Source organism: Patagioenas fasciata, chromosome 3, assembly GCF_037038585.1.
Source record: "Patagioenas fasciata isolate bPatFas1 chromosome 3, bPatFas1.hap1, whole genome shotgun sequence".
Taxonomy (NCBI): Eukaryota; Metazoa; Chordata; class Aves; order Columbiformes; family Columbidae; genus Patagioenas; species Patagioenas fasciata.
The window spans coordinates 52,276,424-52,298,295 of NC_092522.1; the positions used below are offsets into that span (position 1 = coordinate 52,276,424).

General features: G+C 41.0%; 1 protein-coding gene across 5 annotated transcripts in view; it reads left to right on the forward strand.

The window, feature by feature from the left end:
* Nucleotides 1–21,872, forward strand: part of RPS6KA2 (ribosomal protein S6 kinase A2) — a 290,506-nt gene that overhangs the window by 263,600 nt on the left and 5,034 nt on the right. For all 5 annotated transcript variants that reach the window (XM_071806355.1, XM_071806356.1, XM_071806357.1 and 2 more), the window contains 4 exons: nt 12,775–12,864; nt 14,319–14,477; nt 15,614–15,775; nt 20,329–20,405. In XM_071806355.1, coding sequence (XP_071662456.1) covers nt 12,775–12,864; nt 14,319–14,477; nt 15,614–15,775; nt 20,329–20,405 — 488 coding nt within the window. The remainder of the gene's footprint in view (nt 1–12,774; nt 12,865–14,318; nt 14,478–15,613; nt 15,776–20,328; nt 20,406–21,872) is intronic.

Below are 21,872 nucleotides of genomic sequence, written 5' to 3' on the forward strand. Positions count from 1 at the left end.
TCCCTTTTGACATGCATCCTTTAACTCTCTCTATAAAAACCACTGTAATTAGACTCTTTTGATTTCTTTCAGTAAGTATAATTTTCTCAGTGCTCCCTCATACGTAACATTCACGGGAAAAAATATCTGCAGTGATAGTTTGTATGATAGGCATCAACCCCATTTGCCTGGCACTCCCTCATTAAAAGCTCCCTCTTTAAGATGAACTGCTGACACATCAGAGAGCATCGTCCCATCTCCCCAGGGGAAGGTGGCAATAGTGAAGGAGTTAAGGAAATGATGTGGGGGCATCACCACGGGAAGACACATGTCATGTCACTGGGTAAATAATCCCTCCATGGGGACTGCCACTCACCAGGCCGTATTTACTATTCCTGTGCGGCGCCACACTGAGAGAGCAGAGTACTGAGCCACAGTAGCTTGAGTCGGGGCTGCAGATGGAAAATCCACTCAGAAAACCAAAACCTTTCCTACCCCAGAAGCAGAATATATTTATTTGGATGCAAAACATTTTATCCCTTTTTGTCTTGCTGGCCATCTGCAACTAATTGGGGGTCATCTTATAGAGATAATTAGATATCTAGCAGTGCAAAGGAGTTTTTTGCTGGTGTTGTAAAAGCATTGAACAGATCTGGGATTTCAGAGTTCAGTGAGACTAGGCACATCACTCACTGAGGTGCTTTTGGAAGTCCCCCTAGACACCTCTCTGCACCTGTAGGCATCTAACTGCCTTTGCAAATCCAGTCGCTGAACCTGCAGAAGAAGAGAATTTTCTTGCAACCTATTCCCTCTTCTTTCATGTCATCTGTAAAAATGAAATGCTAATAATAAGCTCTAAATCTATTTTAGATGTGCCCTCAGGCTTCTAAATGCAATATTTAAGAGCCCATACTTATATTTCCACTTCTGAGAGCATTTCAATACCATGCCAGAGAAAACCTTGTAGACAGCCAGATTTCCTGCAAACTAGGTCTACTCTGAAACTAGTAGCCACCTACCTGGGTCAGTGCAGGTAGATGTTGATTTAGCAAGTCTTTGTATCATATTCTACTGTATGTACATATTCTGAGGCACTTTTAAAATTTTACTCTTAGACTTTGTTTCCATCTCATTCCCAAGTGAAAAAAAGTATAAAGTTATGAAATACAAGTGAGGATATTGTTCATTCTTCTGAATGCTTTATAGGACTCTGGCAGAAAGAAGAGAGATGGGAAAAAAATTATTTCTCCTCTGAAAGACTCCAACATGCTTCAGATTCTTCTGCTATAACATTGTTCACCCTGACTACAGCAGGCATAATGATTTTTAATAGCAAAGGGAACTGGTATTGTCAATCACAGTTACAAGCTTCACGTGGGCATAAACAGTGAGGTCAGAAGCAAAGGAAAATCAGATCAAACTATTTTGGTCACATCAGTATCTAGAGAAAGTAAGTCAATTAAATGAAAGAATGATGCTAGAGCAGATGGGAGGGATTTCTGTGGATGGAAGAAAATCTGCAATGGAGCCTAAACAGATTAAGAGCTCTTGCTTGGTAAACAAAGCAAATGCTACAGTTCAGAGTTCTTGGTGAATCAAATTTTTCAAAACCTGTCAGAGATTTGATGCAATTAGTATATTCCAAAGTTTTTTATTTACTTAAAACTGTTGCAGTAGTTTCAGGCTTGGATCCCTATTTGTAGTGAAGCTTTCAAGCTGGATTTTCAGATGTTCTTCTTAATGATGCCAGATTAAATAAGTTTGCAAAGGACATGATTGCATTCGCCTTTTTTTAAAGATTTCACTGTTTAGATTGACTTATTACCCCAGGAGAGATTACTGGTGGATAACAGCCAAGTAGAAACTGCTGCTGCTGTAGTCTGTTCTACTCCCAATAACGCAAACGTTGCAGAGACGGGTCGTATCAGTACCAGCTTCAACAGCTTGATGCCAGTTATTTTCTTCTCCAGGTCAAAAGACTAACTGGTTAAGTCTCATGGATTTTTACTCCTTCCATGCTGTTAGAGCCAGGGCGAACTGGGTAAAAGGACAGGGTATACCTTTCTCCCTTCTTTGAAGAACAAAAACATACAACAGAGATAGTCCCAAATAGGAAGTCCAGTTTTGCAGATGCCAAAATTACAGTGGAATTTGGATCTCAAAACAATTGTATTTCATTACTTTTTCCTATCTCTGTAATGTGCTACCCAACTATTTGGCTCTCAGCATTCCACAGCTGCGAGCAAAACAAAATTTTGCAATCTGTTTCTGCCCCTGGGATACAGGTTAGTTTATGCTAGAGTCCCAATAAATCCTACAGTTCATATAAAATTCTGGCAATTATGAAGCACTGAAAGTACATCTATCTCAGCATGTTTTGGTATGTGCAGACTGGGGAGAAGGTGTATTTTAATTAGCTATAAAAATGCAGTACCAGTGGAGAAGTCATGCCAACATGCCATGGATAAATAGAAGTCAGTAATTTGTGAGAGTTGTTTTTAGCAGATCTGGGTAATCAAAGTTATTCTATACCTCTATTTATTTGTTAATAACAGTGAGTGACCTGGTCACCAAAAGCTGTATGAATTCCAGAGTTGTTTCATAATTTCTTTAAACTTCATTTTCCATTCCTAGTTATCTTTGCGGTCTTGGTTTGGCTGGTTTTAGGTGGTTGGTGTAAGCAGATACAATATTATGCTAATCTGAAGGCAGAAGGTTATACACTGGTATTTGGTTGGCTCTGTAACATTTTCTCTGTAATCTATAGTATGATTATATCAGGAGTTTAGTGCCAAATGCAGAACGCATGAATAACAAAAAAAAAAAAAAAAAAAGGTAGTCTTCTAAGACTGACTGCAGTGTGGTACACTCTCTTGCAGCTCTTTTAAAGAAAATGGGAATCCCAAACACATGTAGCTTTATTTATTGAAATAGGGGAAAAACAAACAAACACCAACCAACCAACCAACCAAAAATATTTTAAAAATCAATCCAAAAGTCATCAAATCTCCTTAACAGTTAAGGTGTCTGTAGATCTAGAGAGATTTGTTTTTCTTTAACCATAGAAAGTCACTAAGATGACTTTCCTCTAAAGTGAAACAGACTGAAATTTTCAGGCGAGGGTTTGTGTCTATTTCTATTTGTCTGGGAGGTACCTAGTGTCTGGTGGAACATGGAGAAATACATCAGGAGTTTAACAGGCAAGTCAAGGCAGAGTTTGCTGGATAACCTGAGATTTCTTGGCCCTGGGCCTGCCAGCTTGTCAGCACCGGCAGGTGCCCGTCCACTGCTCCTCCCACCTCTCCTCCCTCTGCCTGTGCCAGAACATGGGCAGTCAGGCCCCAGGGTATATGCAGAGATCTCCAGGTCAGAGCCACTGGTGAATACAATCCCTTTTAATTTAGCTTTGAAATTTAGCAGGAGTTACCTGCTGCTGGAGCAGAGCAGTAACAGGGCTCTGCAAGGGAAAGGATGGGCTGAGTGGGCATGGATCAGATGCTGAGGTCCTCTCTCAGATTTCATTCGATCCCTCGTCATGCAAACTCCTCTTGACTTTGCTGGGTGGCTCTCACAATAAGGTTTGCATGGATGAGTATGAGTCTATCACACCTCACACTCAGGGGTAAAAATGGCATCAGGAAGAATATAATGTGATGTAAAAAGACCTCATTAAAAAACCTGATACCCAACTGAAGGGAAATAGAAGTGATATCTGTGCTTCCATAAACCTCTAACTGTCCTTGCTCTTCCTCAAGATGGTTTATCAAATTATCTGTGAAGAGCATATATGTTGCCTCTGCATGATCATACTGATGATTCAGAAAGACACTTCCCAGTACTTTATTGAGAAAATATCTCTGACTGCAGTCTTCCCAAAAAATGTCATTCCTAGCTTCTTTAATTCCCTGAATGATAGGTAATTAAGCTGTTCAATAGACTCAACTGATTCATAGGATGGAAATAAGAGGATTTGAATACTAGCATCAGACAAGCATGGCATAAATGTGTTGCTAGTGTGGTTAGTTTTATCAATAAAATTGAAAAACAAATCTATAGATTTCTGTCTTACTAACATGCATGCATATAAGTAAGTGAATTTTGCCTGTTGTACTTGGGTAGGGCTACTAAACCCTGTGGGACTACGTTCTACTTTGGTATCCATGGTTTAAGACAGAATATAAACAAAATAGAGAAAATCTATAGCAGAAAAAATGCAAGAATTACAAGGCAAGCTCTATCAAGAGAGCTACAAATATAAATGATGTAAGACAGACAAGAGTCCAGTGGGATGCGATCAAAATCTATAAATATCTCTAAGGTGATATAAATGATGGATGACAACCATTTGGCTGCTAAAGACAGCAAGACAAGACAGAGTGTCTTGAAGCTAAAAAAGGAGTTTCAGGGAAAAAAAAATCTGATGGTAACAGCAGCTGGTAAAACAGACTCTTCAAGGAGATGACCGAGACGTCCTCCCCCTCACACCCAAAGAAGTTGGCTCTGTCATATTAGTGGAAATATAGCCTTACAGAATGCAGGGTCAGAGGTATAAGACCCCTTCTTCTTCTTACCTTGATAAAGTACAGAGAACACTTAACATGTTCTCCCATGAAATTTGACTTATAAAGCTGGGATTCAGGAAATCCTGTTGTCTAGACACTTCACTAAAAGATGGCTTTTCACTGTCTGAAGGATACTGAAGCTGGTAGTGTGGCACCAGATTCAGTAGGCTACAGGGTGCCATGTGGGAGATACAGGCTTCAGAACAGATGTAGGCACAAATCTCCATGCTGCTTTGGATTTGCAGGGAGGGCTGTTTTCCAGAGTGTTCTGCAAAGAAACTAGCGTGAAGAGCCCTAGACTACAACTGGGATCCATGGTGGATATGGTAGGAGTGATTACAAACCATATGGATGAGTGTCCTCTAGATACGATGGAAAGACAAAATTTTTTACAGTAAAGTGGATGAAGTAGCAAAGGAGTGGTGGAGAAAGTTGTCTATGAGGATCTTATGTCTGATCCATGAGAGGATTTTTGAAGATTTTCTTGGTTTTCCATTTCCAAAGAACTTTATCAAAGGGCCTGACTTCCACACTGGACCAGGACCACTGTGTTCAATTTCACTCACCACAGCAGGAAGCAACATAGCATACTTTGTATGCTGTCCTCATTGTTTAAGATTTTAGTTTAGTTAAATACCTGCAAAACTTCACTTTTCTGCTGTTTTGATTTGAATGCAAGCTTGTTTGTGGCAGTGAGAGCCATTGCTGGCTTATGGCTTTTTGGGTAAATGAGATCAAGGCATTGCATAAGGCTCAACAAAATCGACAGAGGAGGCAGATAGAAATACAGAAATATGTGCAGACCACCCCTTAAACTGTGCTTCAGAGGAAATCTTAGATGTGCAGTGGTTGTACACGCCCTCTGGTGTAAAGATACCTGCAGCCTCCTTCCCATTTGGTCATGAAATTCAGAGGGCCTCTCTCCTTGGCATGGGTGAGCTTCTGAAGAATGCGAGATGATGGTATTTCTCACTGCTAACTACATCTTTTCTGAGACCTAGGATCAGGCAGCAGTTTTCCTACAGCTTAGTAATATCATGTTTCTCTTCTCTAGCTTGCTTGCCAAATACCTAAGTATTTTGGACAGAACGTGGTCCTCTGCGGCTATGTTTCTCTTTTGGGGCCATTTAAACTCTGTTTCTTGTATTTGTCTTCCATATTGATGCAATAATTTTTCCCTTTTATAAGATCTGGATATGATATACTTGTTTCCATCCCTGAAGCTTTCTGTAAAAGAAGGTGGGAGTAGCACTGCGGTCATTTTATGGACTGAAAATCCATCAGTCTGATCCAAGGACGTGTGCTTGGGCTGAGCAGAGCAGATTAAAACACAGAGCGGAGCCTTTCCCACTGGGCTCTTCTGCCTCCAAAATTGCAGCCTTCTCTCTAAAATGAGCTTCTCTGTTTCACAGATGCTATTGGAAGAAATTTGTTAATGTGTCTGCGTGCTTAGAAAAGATGTGCTACTGTACAAATGCTAATTAATAAGTACTACAGTTCCAGTTGGCAGCTTAGGAGTGCTAAGTCAGCAAACAGTGGCAGCAAGTGGGCATGATCTGCGTGCAGAAAGTTTAATGTCTCACCCGCACAGCTTGATCTGGTGGCCAGTGCTTATTTCAGAAAAGTATTGCTAATTAGGCCTGTTTCTCCTAATATGCATTTCACTATTTTTCTGCAAGACTTAAGTATGGATGAGGGGAATGAATTTCTGGAGCTAATCAAAACTAATAGCACAGCAAATAGTCCCTCAGAAACTATTAGACTTGGAATAGCTGTCCTTGGAGACATCTTAAATGTAAAATTATACCATATCCTTTTAAATAATTTTAGCCTTTCTGCAGTGATTTTCATCCAGCTTGAGTAATTTGACATCAAAAAAGGAACCAAATTAAAACAGATGCTTGGCATGAGTAGGGCTTATTTTTAGAAGGAAATATTACTGAAATGGAAACCTGTACATTTTCCAGCAGCACAGAACTGCAGAACTCTCTCTCTCTCCATGACACTTTGATTGGAATTAATATTGTAGACGAAACTGTCAGTTTAAAATCTCTGCATACTGTTGTACCTCTTTTCTTCAGAAGAGATGTAAATCCCACCTATAATCAGTTCCACCAATGCTACCCTGAATTTTCAAATATATCATAGATATGGTGTAGGCATAATGTGCAAAGGGACACAAAATTAATTCTCCCTTTGCTCATCCTTCCTCTCCTGGAAAAGGAAAGGATTTCTACAGGGAGTATCACATGAGACTGTATTACATGAATCTCTTAAACGTGATTAGTCCATGCTTACACTCGAAAGAGAGAATACTTCAAAGTATAACAGAAAATAAAGTAGCTTTAAAAAGTGTATAGAGCTCTCTTCATCTTTCATACTTTTTTTCCACTGAACCACCTAAAGTTCCCTAGTACTGGTCAAAAACTTTATGTAGTCCCACTGCCTAAACACACTGACAGCCTCAGCTGTGGCCGCTTCAGGTATCGCAGTGCTCAGGTGTCTGTGCTGAGCTCCTCCTGGATTTCCAGTGGCTGTAACCAGAGCAGCAGATCAGGACTGTACCAGGGGCTCTGCTGCCCCAGTTCACACTCTTCAATCTCAGTTTCAGCTGCCAGGAAAGGTCACTTGGGGCAGCTGAAGCTGAGGCAGATGCTGGTCCCATTTGGGACTGGGGGCAAAAAGAACTGTGTCTCATGCCCTTTCACCATGACCCACTACAGCTCTTCAGTCAAAGCCCCACAACCTACTTTCTGTCTGTGCCTGTGCTGCAGGGTGTACCTTTAATGCTTCACAATGTTCCTGGTTCTTGTTGTGGAATGAATCCACTAAAATAAAACAGAGAATTTTTGCTGCAGTTCATGGTAGTGGCACACACCAGAGTGTTAAGGGTTAAAACAGAGGGCCAGTGTTTGGTACATTCAACTTTCCCAAGAAGGGAGATGGCTACCATTGCCCATTTCAACCGATGATTAGATAGAACTTTTGCATCCTGTTTCACTTATGGGGAAAAATCAAGTCAGAGCCAAGAAAATGTTTAAATGCAATCATCTTTGTTCATTAAAGATGCACAAAGTCCTTTCTCCCAGCACAGGAAGACCCAACACCAGACAGCAGTTTCCTCACTACCAGCTCCAGTTTAACCTGGCCAGAGCCGCGTCCTTTCTCCTCAGGCCCATATCGCTGCTCGTCCCATCAGGGCATCTCATGTTTCTTTTCTGTCTTCGTTCTCACTCTGCTACTTTTCTCTCACCCTTTCTTTTAGGCTGTTCATTTTCCAGACAGCAGAGACAGTTAAATTGTCACCTCCTACCTCTTGCCTTTTTCCAATCTCACAACTGTAGTGATGGAGAACTCTGTGTGAGAAACACAGCCATCCTCCTCATGCAAGGTTACCCAGGCTAATTTCAGCTGTTTGAAAAGGCAATTTGTATTAGTAGGGCTAATTCTGCCCAAAGCAAATTAGAGAGTGTTCACACATACCATTTCTTTGGTAGGGCTGTGAAGGCTCTAAGTCCCAGCTGGTGGCTGGTATCAAACAGCTGAGGGCTGTAACATCTGCTAATGGCATAACTGGATCCAGAAGAAGAAATTTATCTACACAGTTGGAGGCACGCAAATACCTTCACAAAACTGCACCAAGCAAATATAAATATATACTGTCTGTATAGCTGCTGTACCAATTTCAGCAAGGCTCCACCCACATAGAACTGTATTGATTCCCTCTTTTATACTCATCAGTCCACCCTGGCAGTGCTGAAGACATTGAAAACCCATTAGTAAGGGAGAATCAGGTGATTTTTTTTCCATGCAAAAGACTTGAAAAAAATGGCCAGATGCATTAATTAGGATTTTGAAAATATTTTATCCTAATCCTTTCTTCCTTGATAGGGAAAGAGTTCAGTATTGTCCTTTGATGGAGCTTAACTCATTTTAAAATATCATGAGGTTCTTACCCTAAGTTTCACTGAAGAAAATGCACCTTTTGTTTCAGCTGGTCAGTGAAATACACAAAGGATGTGATAGCAAAAAGACAAACAAGAACCCTATTAGAACAAATGACAGTGGCTGAGTCCATTTACTCTGGAATTTTTTCATCTGCTGTTTAATACAACTGAGTTTCTAAGCAATCCCTGGGTGCCCAATACATAGGGGAAAGTCTCTTTTTTGTATGGCTCAGTTTCTTATTTTTCTGAAGGACAACAGAAGACCCCTGTGCTTCATAGCTCTTCTCTGCCGAAGTACAATAGAGTTCGTTACACTTTCAGTTAAGTTACGATGGCTTTCTGAGTTGTTCTTCATCACACATCAACAAAGAGAAATAGAAAAGTAGCATCATTAAAGCCCCAGGACTGGTAGCAGAGAAAATCTTCCCTTAATTCTGTAACAAAGGGTGTTTGTGTATACATTCTAGCTGAGTCCAAATCAGAACACATTTCCTAAAGAACAGACATCAGTCCTTGCACAGGAAGAGCTGCAGGAGGTTCATGGACTGTCACAGAGAGGAATAGAGATGAGTCTGTCTTCATTTAAAAAACAAATGTCTCAGAGGAAACAGTGACCAGAGTGGCAAATGCTCTTTGTTACCACAACAAATATTTAGAAGTTACGTAGTTTTGCTCAGCTTTTAATCAGAGTTTGAGAGTGTCATTGCCCAGCTCAAATTCAGATAGATGTATTTACCTTGCCAGCAGAGCTTGCAAGCTACTAGATAGCAAATAAAAATAAAATATTTTTTAAAAAATATCTGTAATAACAAGAGCAGACTCTATGCCCCATGCTGTAGCCATGTGTGGTCTCAGGTAGGAAGTCTGATGAGACAACGGCAGTTCCCACATCCAAATCTGTAACATTCAATGCCTTTTTTCTTTCTAGCATTGGAGCTTCCTGTATATAGGTAGGAAACAATGCAGAGCCTTTGGTCCTCACTGGAGCAGGGCAGCCAACAACAGGCTGTCCTTGTGGGGTCTTTCTGAGCAAGCCTGAAAAGAGAGCTCTGAGAGATGTTGTATTAAAACTAATTTGAAGGCCATACCTAACTGCTACATTGGTTGTGTGTGAAGTGATGCATACGTTATCTAGTCTACACAATTTGCCCTGGTTGAATTCAGTCGACAAAGCTAAAACACACACCGGTAGACTAGCAATATAGCTCATCTTTAATAATTAAAGATAATTAAAGTCCAAAGCAGGAGCAGGAGGAATAAACATTAACACAGAAATGGAAAGCCAAGTGCCTGGTATGGGTGTCTCCTCTGGTGGTGGTTCACTGCTAGTCAAAGCCCACTGTAAAGAACATCCTTGTCCCCAACCTGGGAGGGCATCAGGGGCACAAGAGCTCAGTACAGTGGGTGTGCAACCGCAAGGAGCCAGAAGATGTTTTCCGGGTCTGCCCTGGAAAGGATTAGCAAGAAGACCACCTTGGTTTGTTTCCAGGAGGCAGAGTACAACCATGGTTAGACTTTGTAATGCTTCCCTAACCCTCTCTGGCAATTGCTAAGTCTGACTTAGTGAATGCTTTTCAAATTACAGTCGAGGCCACCTCATAAATCTTGGTATTGACCCACTCCAGGAAGGGGGATGTGTGTGTAGATAAGCATGTAGGATTGTGGATGAGGTGTTCACGGTGATTTTGGACTCTGTGCCCAGCAGCCTGGGTGTTGCTGCTTGGAGAAGAAAGTGGTCATTGCACAAGTGCAGCAAGAGGCCGAGCATCGCAGCAGCTGGCTGGCGAGCATGGGGAGAGTGTGCAGAGGTGGTTGTGCCAGGGCTGTCCCCATCCTGCCCCTCTCCTGCTCCATCTGCACAAGGTGTTCAGACCATGCTTTTCCTCCATGTTATATACAGCAACACTCCCATGGAAAATCAGAAAGTACAGCTGCACAAAAACCACTTACTGAATACCTGTCTAGTGAAACCACTGTCTTTTCACTGAAGTAATTCAATTCATTTAATCTGATACTTTTTGAAAATCTCAGAACTACTTACAGGTATCACTAGAAGCCCATGACATATCATCCTTAGCTCCTGTGTTCAATAAGGAGCACTGGGCCTGCATGTTACTGCAGCTAATTTTGGCACTAAGCTCGAGCAAAATTTTGATGCGTTCTGGGGATGCAGCACCTCATGTTGTGATGCAGACACCTCTGGGTGCAAAATGAGGCAGCAACCACCAGGCAAACCACCCTGACATGGCAGCTTTTGTCTTTGGAAAGTCTGGCATGGATTCAACAGCACACCAAAACACTTTCTGAAGAGGAAGACCAAGAGAATCGAGTATCGCCAGGGAGCTGTGGGGAATATTTAAGAGGTTGCTGTGGCCATTGCAGCAGGTAAAAAAAGAAACCTTGCAGACTGCATCTGGTCTGAACTGAAGAGAGATTTCTGCTAAAATTGCAGCATCTATCTCCTTTACTGCTTTATCAGTTGTGGGCCAAGTGTAAGTCACAGGCACACTGAAGAGGGACACCATCAGAAAAAATCTTGTTCTGGTCTGTCCAACCAGATTACCCAGGGACCGAGACGGTTGACAGGTCCCTTCACAGATCTGTCAGTGATTTGTTGGTTTGGGTCAGCTTGTCCATTTAATCACTGTGTTACAGCTTATGCACACATTAAAGGAAAAAGCATGCATATCTAGAAGGACTGTCTTGTGATCTATGTTTATATAGTATATTGTGAATTAGAAGCATTACGTATCATATACTGCTGTCACTACTAAATCAGCAGCAGACTGCTTCGGGTTATGTTATTTTGAGTTTTGTGTCAATAGCTGAGACTATTTTTGGTTTGCATTTTTTTAGGCTGTATATATATATTTATAGTCCTGCACTATTAATAGTTGCTTAAAATTTTCCACAGCTCTGGATGTTTCCTTTCACAAGAAAATGCAACAGAAAAGGAATCTAGGATATATTGCTTGCTACAGTCCCATAGTGATAGTAGCACTTCACAAAGTGGTAGTCATACTTACTACACTGGATACTGCTGGTTTGTACTAGGCAGGCAGATCTTAACAGGTGCATATGTGTGGAACTCCATTAATGTGACAACAGCTGTATTAGCTTAGCCAAGGAAGCTGGTAAGGGGAAATGGGTAGTAGAATTTTTTCCACTCACCTGTTTTTGAGGTGTTTCCTTTGTTTATTCAAATGTGGACAACAGCCATCTGCTTGTGTCAGCTCCATGTTGAACTTTCACGTGCTATACTGCTATTAATTCAGAATCAAATCACTGATACGCCTTCAAATGCATACCTCAACCATGGAAAACTACTGACGATCATTATCATTGCAAATGCATGCCAGTCATTATGACTATGAAACCTCTAATGTATATTCAAGTATGCACTATCATAACTGATGCATAAAATTCTAGACCTGTACTTAAATGTGTATCACCGTAATTAAGTCATAAAAAATGCACACAAAGCAGCCAGGCATTTATTCTCATTAACAAAAGCGATTTTTGAAAATTTGCTTTCCTACAAACAGCAGTTTTAAATGTGTGCTCTATGATGGTCTCTAAGCAGCAGGTGTTACGTTTTTCTGAGACCTGCTGCTATAAAACTAAAAAGTTTTCATGTATCACTCTACTCTCTAATAAGGCAAAAAATGCTGAATACAGGAAAGTGATATATAGCACAGATTTCTTTCTAGCTTAGGAATGGGCAGAGTTTGGTTACATGGCCAAATGCAAACTCTGGCCACTCTCTTGCTCGTTACAAGAGTATGGTCCAAAGAGCCAAGTGATTCGAATAGCTTCAACTCAGATGTGCCCTGACAGTAAATGTATATACATTTTCATTTCTGACAACTCCCTGATAAGTCACTTCTATTAATTAATCAGCAGATATACAAACATATGCCAATACTATGAATGTAACCCTTTTTAATGTCAAAGAAATAATTTTAAAACTCATTATTTTAAAACTCTCCAGTTTTTTTAATTTCTATATGATACTTCTTATAGCTGCCATTATTTTCAGGCAAACAAAACTGTAAGCATTAAAAAGAGGGCCTACCCCCTCAGAACCTAAACTAATTACTGTTCCATCTAGCTTTGGCATATAGTCAGCACAGCTCTCATTTGCACAGGGTTTGAGTTGTCATCTCCTAGAATAATGATTAATAGAATAATTTTAAATATTAATTTGTTTAAACTGTAGAAATTGTTTTGTTTGTGCTTAGTGTTGCTAGCTGGTATCTTACTACACTGTGCTTCATTGATTCCAGATAATTGATAAGAGCAAGAGAGACCCCTCTGAAGAAATTGAGATCCTCTTGCGATATGGACAGCATCCAAACATCATTACTCTTAAAGATGTGAGTAGTCTTTGAGCACTTCAGCATTAAATGATTTTTACCTTATGGTTAGGCTCACCTACTCATCCATGTCTGGAAGACTCTTCAGTTGAAGGTCAGAGCTGAAGCCATACCCATTGAAACCAAAGGAAAAAAGGTGACTTAACAGATTCCTGGATAGCAGTTGGAAAGACTGGTCAGGTTATACATTCTCCAATTACTGTCTAACCAACTGTAAATAAAACCAGAGGCCCACAGTGCTGGAGAACAACAAAATGTGTTTGGTTTTGCAGCAGTTTTTGGAAGTGAGATGTCCCTAGCTGGGTGTTTCAGAGCAACTTGCTGAGCACATGCAGTGGTGCTGCAGGACAGGGGATGCTCTTTTGTGAGCAGCAGCCTTTCCCCTGCAGCCTGTGGTATCTGCTTTGTCGGGAGGAGGAGAGCTCGCAAAGTCACTGGGGTTTCCCCCAATAGTGTCTTAATGTCAGGGAGTATTTACCTTCTACTCAAGCAGCCTGACAAGACATGAAGGTATCTTTCTTCAGCATTTCATATGACGAATAGCCTTCACTATGCTTACATGCAGTAACGACCTTCAATCAGAGGTGTTTTACTTATGCTGCCTGTAGTCTCACCTAGGATTGTCCACACCGTGTCACATTCAGAGTTTACAGAACAAAACCCTGCTGGTGTCAATGGCCAGCATGTTACGGTTCAGGCCTTAGAGAAGTATATAAAAACTTCTAATAATGTGCCCTCAAGTCTCACCTAATTCCTAAATGTTAAAGAATAAAATCTGTGCAAAAAAGGTTCTATATTCCTTTCCAGAAACATGTAGCATTCATTACTATAACACCACATATTATTGCAGTCCAGATAAAGGATTATGACATGAAAATGGGTGTCTTCCAATTTAAACAAAAAATGTCTTTTACCCCTTGTAATTGATGTTGAAGGTAAATACATCTTGCAGCTTATGTCAACCATGTATTGACCGGAACTGCAAATATAAATTATATATCACTGGAAACAGGTCTTGGCTGACAGTATAATACAGTTCATTTAGCTGATCACGAGTCACAGGGAAATATTGATATTTGAAATGGCAAATGTTACCCTGTAGAGAGAACACTACTGAGAAGGAGGCTTGGGTGAGAGCCAGCAGACATTTCAGGCTGTGTGAAGTGGTGCTGCTTGTAGCAGCTTGGTCTGCTCTGCTGACATGATAGCAGATCAAGAAAGCTACATTTCTGTGTTGACAAATCAGCAAGTTGCTGCAGACATAAGAAAAAAGTGATGACTAAGACATTTTGTCACCTTTTTTGTTTTCAAGCATAATAAGCAAATTTCCCACGTATTAGCTGACATTTTCTTCTAGCAACATCTCACACAAGCAAGCTGACACTGTGATTAAAGGACCAACCTTTACCAAGTGGATGGGTCCAAAACATATATTTATTCTATTACTCTTCCAGGTCTATGATGACGGGAAATATGTGTACCTAGTGATGGAGCTGATGCGGGGAGGTGAGCTCCTGGACCGCATTCTTCGACAGAAGTGTTTCTCGGAGAGGGAGGCCAGTGCTGTGCTGTGCACCATCACCAGAACAGTGGACTACCTGCACTCTCAGGGCGTAAGCATTGCTTCTTTGGCTATCCACATCAACTTTCTTAAAATCTGACTTTTAGAAAAAACAAATAGCTGTGATTTTGCTTCTCTGAAATGTAAATGCATTTCCACCCCCCCAAAAAAAAATACAAACTATCTCGATATTTATAATTACATTTTGTTCGTGAAATAGAGTCATTGGCTTTTTAGCCGTTTCGCAAATGAACTGCAGTGTCTTGAAATGGTGTTTTCATTCCCAAACTACACTGATTTTCAAGTTCATGTACCTTGTTGAGATATTACTTGCTTACTTTTTATCACAGTCATTGTTGCAGTACCCGATCTTTTAAGAGAATTTCCAATAGCGTAGTTGAATCAGCAGGCAGGTAGAAAACCAAGTGCTCAGCTTTCCATATGAAGTGGCAGTTTGAGCGGCTGATGGGAAAGACTTCTGACATGCTGTTAAAGAGATGGCTTTTATAATCTAAGCTCTCTATATACAGCAGTTCGAAAATCTCTCTTTTTATGCTTTTTGGGTACAAGCAGTTTGGATGACTAGTCAAATATTTGCTGCTTTTTCTCTTTCATGATTAAAACAAGTGCATTTTGTACTCGAGCTTTTATGTTTTTATGATAGTTTTTCAGTCTTGTTATAAGAAATAAAGGCTGTTTTCCCATGCAGCTACTTGAAGTAGCATGCCTACAGGGAGGATTTTTCTGAATACATTTTGAAATGAGGAAAAAAATAATCCCTCCCTTCAGGTGTGAGCCACTCACATGGACAGTCACAAGAAGACCCTTACACATTTTCCTCCTTTCAGGTGAATATTTAGGGCCATCAGGTTCCAGGACACTCTGACATCCAGGTATTTGTACAGCAACCCTCTCTGACCACCCTCGGGAAAAGTGTCCCCTCTCAGAGCAGCGGCCTCCACCTTAATACACCAGCAGAGGATGTAAAACATGTTCTTTCTGATTTTAAGAGACTTTAACCTTTTTTTTTTCTTCCCTTCATTTGCCCAAGGCAACTTTTCTCCAAAACTTAAATATTTTCAGCATGAGCTCTTGACCTACCTCAACCAGCAGACCAGAAATGGCAGCCAATTCTGGATGCTCCCTGACCTCCTCTCCTCACTTGTTACTCACTGGTTTCTCGTTAAGGTGGTGCACCGAGATCTCAAGCCAAGTAATATCCTCTACATGGATGAGTCAGGAAACCCAGACTCCATCAGGATCTGTGACTTTGGGTTTGCCAAGCAACTGAGAGCGGAGAATGGGCTGCTCATGACTCCCTGCTACACAGCCAACTTTGTCGCCCCTGAGGTAGGATTGCATTTCAAAGCTGTGAATAATGAGCGTGTCCTAGGAAGCAGTCCTCCCTCCCTCCCTCCCTCCCTCCCTCCCTCCCTCCCTTCTCCTCGCTGCCTTTACAAGAGGAGAAAGGCACAAACCAGGCTACCGGCACTTGCACAGCCTCTGTTACCATATCTTTCCTATTCCTGGTCTTGTCAGGGCAGTTGTTTTTCTCCTGACAGAAGCCAGTGTCTGTCTTGGACTGACATACACAATGCTTTGGCTCATTACCAGGATAAATACTGTTTTTTCTCCAGCTGCTTCTGCTCAGACTGCTTCCCCTCTAGTGCACCGTGTCAGAATGGGATAAGACTTAAGAGGGAAATCTTAATTTCAGGAATAAGACTCAAAACAAAAATCCATCAATTAATTCCTTACCACCCTGGACTCAGTAGGAGCTTTGTTGTTGACTTACTGAGATAAAGAAACATGTATCCTATTGGGTTTTCCTTGTACCAATCCCCCCTGTTATGAGGGATGTAGGAAAAGGGCTGCTTTCCCATTTTCTACAGACAGGGAAACGGGTGAAAACCAAACAGCTTGCCCCAAGCATGGGGAGAGGTGGCTCTGCATCGCTGGCAGTGCTGTTCCTTTCATGCAGCCCCAGGGGACTGGGTTTAGGTCCCACAGCTGTTTGAATGGTTTGGGCTGTTTGCTATACTTGACCCATGAGATGTTCATAGCTGCTTACTTCCAATGAAGGAGAAAGAGGTTAATTTCCTGGGTAACTGTCTATTTCTTGGAGTGGTGATTATCAGCACTTTTAGTTTTTGCAATACACAACTTCAAATGTCTGTCTCTCCTTGTTATGGTCCTTATAAGAAAAATACAAAACTATTGCCTTTCAATACTTCATCTATACTGTCAAATACCACTGTCTCTCAGTTGATATCATTCAGCAATCTTTTCTTCCCCATAACTGTCCTCCATTCAATGTTCATCTGGTATTCAGTTGTGAAGAGAAAAATGGGATGATCTTTCTGTACAAGGTCCTTCCATGATACCAAAAGTTACAGAAATCCCAGCCTTCCAGCATCAGAAGGAGAAATTGTTAAATTGCTGGGGCAGTATCAATTCAAAGCAGATTTTTTTTTCAGCAAAAAATCCTCCATGGTCAAGACAAATTGCTTTGTTATTTTGTTGCTGTTTGGTTGGGGTTTCATTTTAGAAACTGGAATGAGCTGTTTAAATTTTATCAAAATATGTGAAAAATGTTCTGTGGCACCACAGCAGTTCGATTTCTAAACCAAAAGAGTAATCATGCTTGCAAGATTCAAAGCATTCAGATTTTCTTCAGGATATGGTGCACTTAAAATAGGTGTAACTATTTTTCATGGTGGGCTATTTTGTATAGTGTCTGTAATCATAAACGTTGCCAGCCCAATACAGTTTCAGATCAGACTGAAAGCAGAAACTACACTCCCAAGATGTTTGTGATGAGTAAGAAAGGTCCTGTTAATGCAGGAAATGTTGGAGATTAATAGAAACATTACCAGAACTGGCAGAGAGCTTACATAAAGCCTTAAGTGCTTTTACATTTTGCCTGTGATATAATGCCACCCTGCAGGCTAGACCTGACTTTCACATTCTGTGTCTGAGCCCCACTGCGACGTCTACCACCAGCCCAGGGAACTAAACAAGGCAGCAGAAAGTCACTTGAGCTGATGACTCTAGGGGACAGTGACAGAGAAAGGACGATACATTTGCCCACTTGGATCTCCCTTTATGTTGGAAACATTTAATTCAGGAGTTAGATGAGAACTTGAGCAGGGATGAAGGCTATCTGAGAGGAGGACGTACGCTGCCACCTACAGCGAGCCACGCTGTGTGCAGCGAGAGAAGAGCCTGGCTGGGTCAGCAGGGAAAGCACAGCCTGTTGCTTCCCTGCTGATGTTGTAGGGCTCTTTGGGATAAAGTAAAAATATTTCATTCTGCAGTTTTCCTCCTAAATCTGTGAAGAACTGCTCTTTTGGCAGTTGGAATTACCAGATTGTTTATTAGCTTTCATACCCATATGCATCCGTGCTTATGTCACAACTGAGAAAAGCCTATATTCTCAACATTGTTAATCAAATAAATCAAAGCCTGTAGAAATAAAAGGGGGTTGGATAAATACCTGAACCATGATCCGAATTGGATGAACCCAGGGGAAGTCTGTTCCTTATCACCACAATGCCCTGCCATGTGTGTGCCTCATGCCTATGTTTCAGATCACAGAATCATAGAATGGTTGTGGTTGGAAGGGACCTCTGGAGATCATCTAGTCCAACCCACCTGCTAAAGCAGGTTCACCCAGAGCAGATTGCACAGGAATGTGTGCAGGCGAGTCTTGAATGTCTCAATAGAAGGAGACTCCACAGCCTTTCCGGGCAGCCTGTTCCCTTTGGCACCCTCAAAGTAAATAAGATTTTCTTCATATTCACATGGAACCTCCTATGTTTCATTCTGTCCCTGTTGCCTCTCATGTTGTTTCTGGGCACCATCAAATTCTCAAGGTGACCTAGACCCCTTCCATGGGTGGTAAATTCTTCAGCATTCATTAAAGCAGGACACCACTGCATCTTTTGCAAAGTTCTTTTCCTGACTCATTAGTTTCTAAGACACATGCCTGTTACTGTTCATGATAACATCTGTCCCCTAGATCAAACACCAATCTTTTTGACCAAGATTTCCCACACTCCATATTGTCACTTTAACCGCAGTTACACAGACCTGCTGGAGACACTTAAAAATAGCAGTGACACTGATAACTCTCACTAGATCCTGTTGTTATCTGAGGGGTTAAGTTGCTGTCCATAAACGGTAATTGCCAGTGAAACGTTTCCTGGACACTGGCACAGAGTGACTGTCCCTGTTACCTACCAGCATTCCTGCAAACTGAATGACAGCACACAGCGACACCTGCCCATCGTTTTCTGTGCCACTAGATATCATCACCGCCCCGTTTGCCTTGGACCTCATTGTCCTTGGTTATTGGAGAAAGACAGCAATGTCAATAAAAAATGTAACTGTTCAAAAAGCTACAAGAACAGCCACACCAAGAGATAAATGTTGAGTATTCAGTCTCACAGTTGAAGCAAGAAGCAACCAAGTTTGTCAAATAGCAAAGAAGGTTTTCCTATAAAAACTAATGTTGAGGGGGAATGAATGCAGGAACTAAAGAAACAATTAAAACAGCCAGAGAGTGTATATATGATGTGCAGGAGAGAAAGACATAAGCAGGATTCTACCAGCTTTGTCAACAAGAGGAAATGTGGCTTTTTCTTCACTTGTTTTTTTTTCCAGATAGCAAATGTTCTCTCAGCAGCATACCTGGCAGATGGTTGCTTTACCACTCATAATTTGTAAAATCTGTTGAGGCAACATTTTCTGAAACTGTTTTTTCCTCGCAGTGCTTGATCTTTTCTGTGTCAAACTTCAGATAGATGGAATCACTCCCAGGTAATAAGGCTGCAGGTCAGGGAAAAACTTGCTGAATATGTACATTCCTTTTTTATGCGCTTTGCAAAAAAATTAATGTATCTACTGATCCATCAGAAGGGAACAAAACTCTCCTTGTGTGTCAGAACTGAATAAGCAGAAGGGTAGTTTGCTTTTACGAGCAAGTGAGAGATCTGAAGGTGGTCCTTGAGCCTTTCTGAGCAAACAGAAACGAAGTTTTTCCCCTAATCTCAGCAATGCTACCTCAGTTGGTGACTTCACTTTCACTTGGACCTTCACTGACTCAAATAGGCATTTCTTCTGGTACACATTATCATAAGTGAAATCCAGATTTTATCCTGACTGCTGTAACTCACTATCCTGTACCAACACTGAACATACAGGTCAGATCTCTGCTGAATACCATGGATCTTGTTTTCCCCACAGGGAAAAGAGATCAAGTTTTAGCCTATTATATGTTAAGTCCAGCCTAAATGTGGCCCCTTTTCTTAACACATAAGTAAGATAAGAATAAGCTTTTTACCTTTCTTTGCAGTTGTCATGCTTCTTTACTAGTCTGACATAAGATATGCATTAGTGTGCATCCATTTGTTGTATCAAATCCAAACTGATCTCAAACATTCTTACCGCTGTCACTCAGCTCTATGCTTATTGCATCCACAGCGGCCTTGGTAAACTTTATGTTAGGAGGATATGTTTCAAAGTATTAACTAGCTTTTTTAAAGAAAGATTTTTAAATGCTAAGATAAGCAGAGGAGATTGTTCTGCTATGCTGTGTTTTAGAAATTCAGAGAGCTTCCCAGAGCCTCCAACAAACTGCACATACCTCTGTCACTGTGGAGGTGACACCCGTGCTGGGTTTGAACACTAACCAGCTCATTCCAGCCTGGGCCTTCACCTCACTCCATCCACTACTGAACATTTTGCTTCTGAAGCAGCCACCTGTTCAAACCAGATGTGCTGTTAATCTGTGGAAATGTCAGCAGATAGAACCCCTAACCAGTGCTTTTTGAAGATCAGAAGCTAAAAATTCAGGAATACAGCTTAACATTTTTTTTTGTCTCTTTCTTTCCTTCACATAGGTCCTTAAACGCCAAGGTTATGATGCAGCCTGTGACATCTGGAGCTTGGGGATCCTCCTGTACACCATGCTGGCAGGGTGAGTGCAGAGGCTTTTGGAGAACAGCGGTCCCCAGTGGGCTCAGCACTTCAGCACTGGTTAAGCCAGAAAGGAGTCGCAGACAGAGACAGCAAACTGTCCGGCCTACTTTGAGAAATGCACTCAGTTGTATGAGGCAAGAAAATAGATGCCAAGAATTAGAATTTATTTTTCCAGAATGCATAAGTATCTTCAACATCGTGCAGATTGTTTATGTTTTTAACATCCTGTGCCCATAAGTATGCACTGAGAGCTAAACTCCTAAAAGGCTCGCTCACCACTTAAACAGCATGGAAGTTTTACACTAGGAGAGAAACGTAGCAGTATGAAGAGTCATAGCACATTCACCTTATCCATAAGAGGATGTTCATTCATTTCTATTAATACATGTATTCTCTTCAGCTTCATTCTTCTTCTACTGTTGTTATCAAGGTATCTGATCACCTTCGAAGGCTAAAAAAAAAAAAAAACACAACATAGTTTTCAGATGCTATTTGAAAAATATGCTGAAGAAAGGACAGAAAGTATAATAAATTAACAGATCAGCAAGAACAGCAACAGGAAGCAGGACCTTTTGGGGGTTACTTGGCAAAAATACCCGTAACAACCTGTTGGCCAAAGTGAAATATGGACACAAGACCCAGAAAAAAAGACAGATTGAAATAAGCAGTAAAGGACAGGAATAAAATATGTTGGGGTGAATGGGAAACACAGTGTGTAAACCCAGTTTGGAGTTATCAGGCCCCTGAGTTTCATTTCTCAGGGTACAGTACATGCACATTTATTGTACCTAAGTTCAGCTTGAAACTTTTCAGTGACCTCTCATAACTCTTTAATCTGCTTCATTATCATTCAGCTGTGGCAAGAAGCTTGGATTCATTCCTACATTTATACAGAAAACAAAGAGTTGTACCCTACCTTTTGTGTCTCTTGCCTGGTGGATTGTAGAAAAGGTGCCAGGAGTTTCTGTTCCATCTGTTTTGCTCCTGAGTACAACTGCATTCACCATGAGCTGAAATATATTGTGACTTTCAAGGGCACTTTTCCAGGCTGCTTGGATCTCTAAAAATCTGTTTCTGTTTGGCTAATGCCACAGATTTGCAGTGATACACAGCCAGAATCAGTACAATAAAAACCAACATATTACTCACAATCCCATTTGTTTAACTGCTTATATTTATAATGCTTCTTTTTTAAATGTGGAAAAAGATATATTTGAATCTGAAATACATATTACACAGCTTAGTGGATGTTAAATTTGCCGACAGGTGCTATTAACTTGTATCTCACTTCTTTTCTGCACTTGCAAGAGAAAATAAGAGTAATGCAAACAGTTGAGAAGTGCTGACCTTTTAGGCGCCATCACTGCGTTTAGGGATGGTCTTGTTTTTTCTCATAAGAGGAGAGTTAGTATGAACTGATCACCATTTGCAACCAGGATTTTATTCTCCTTCAATCATTCCTGTG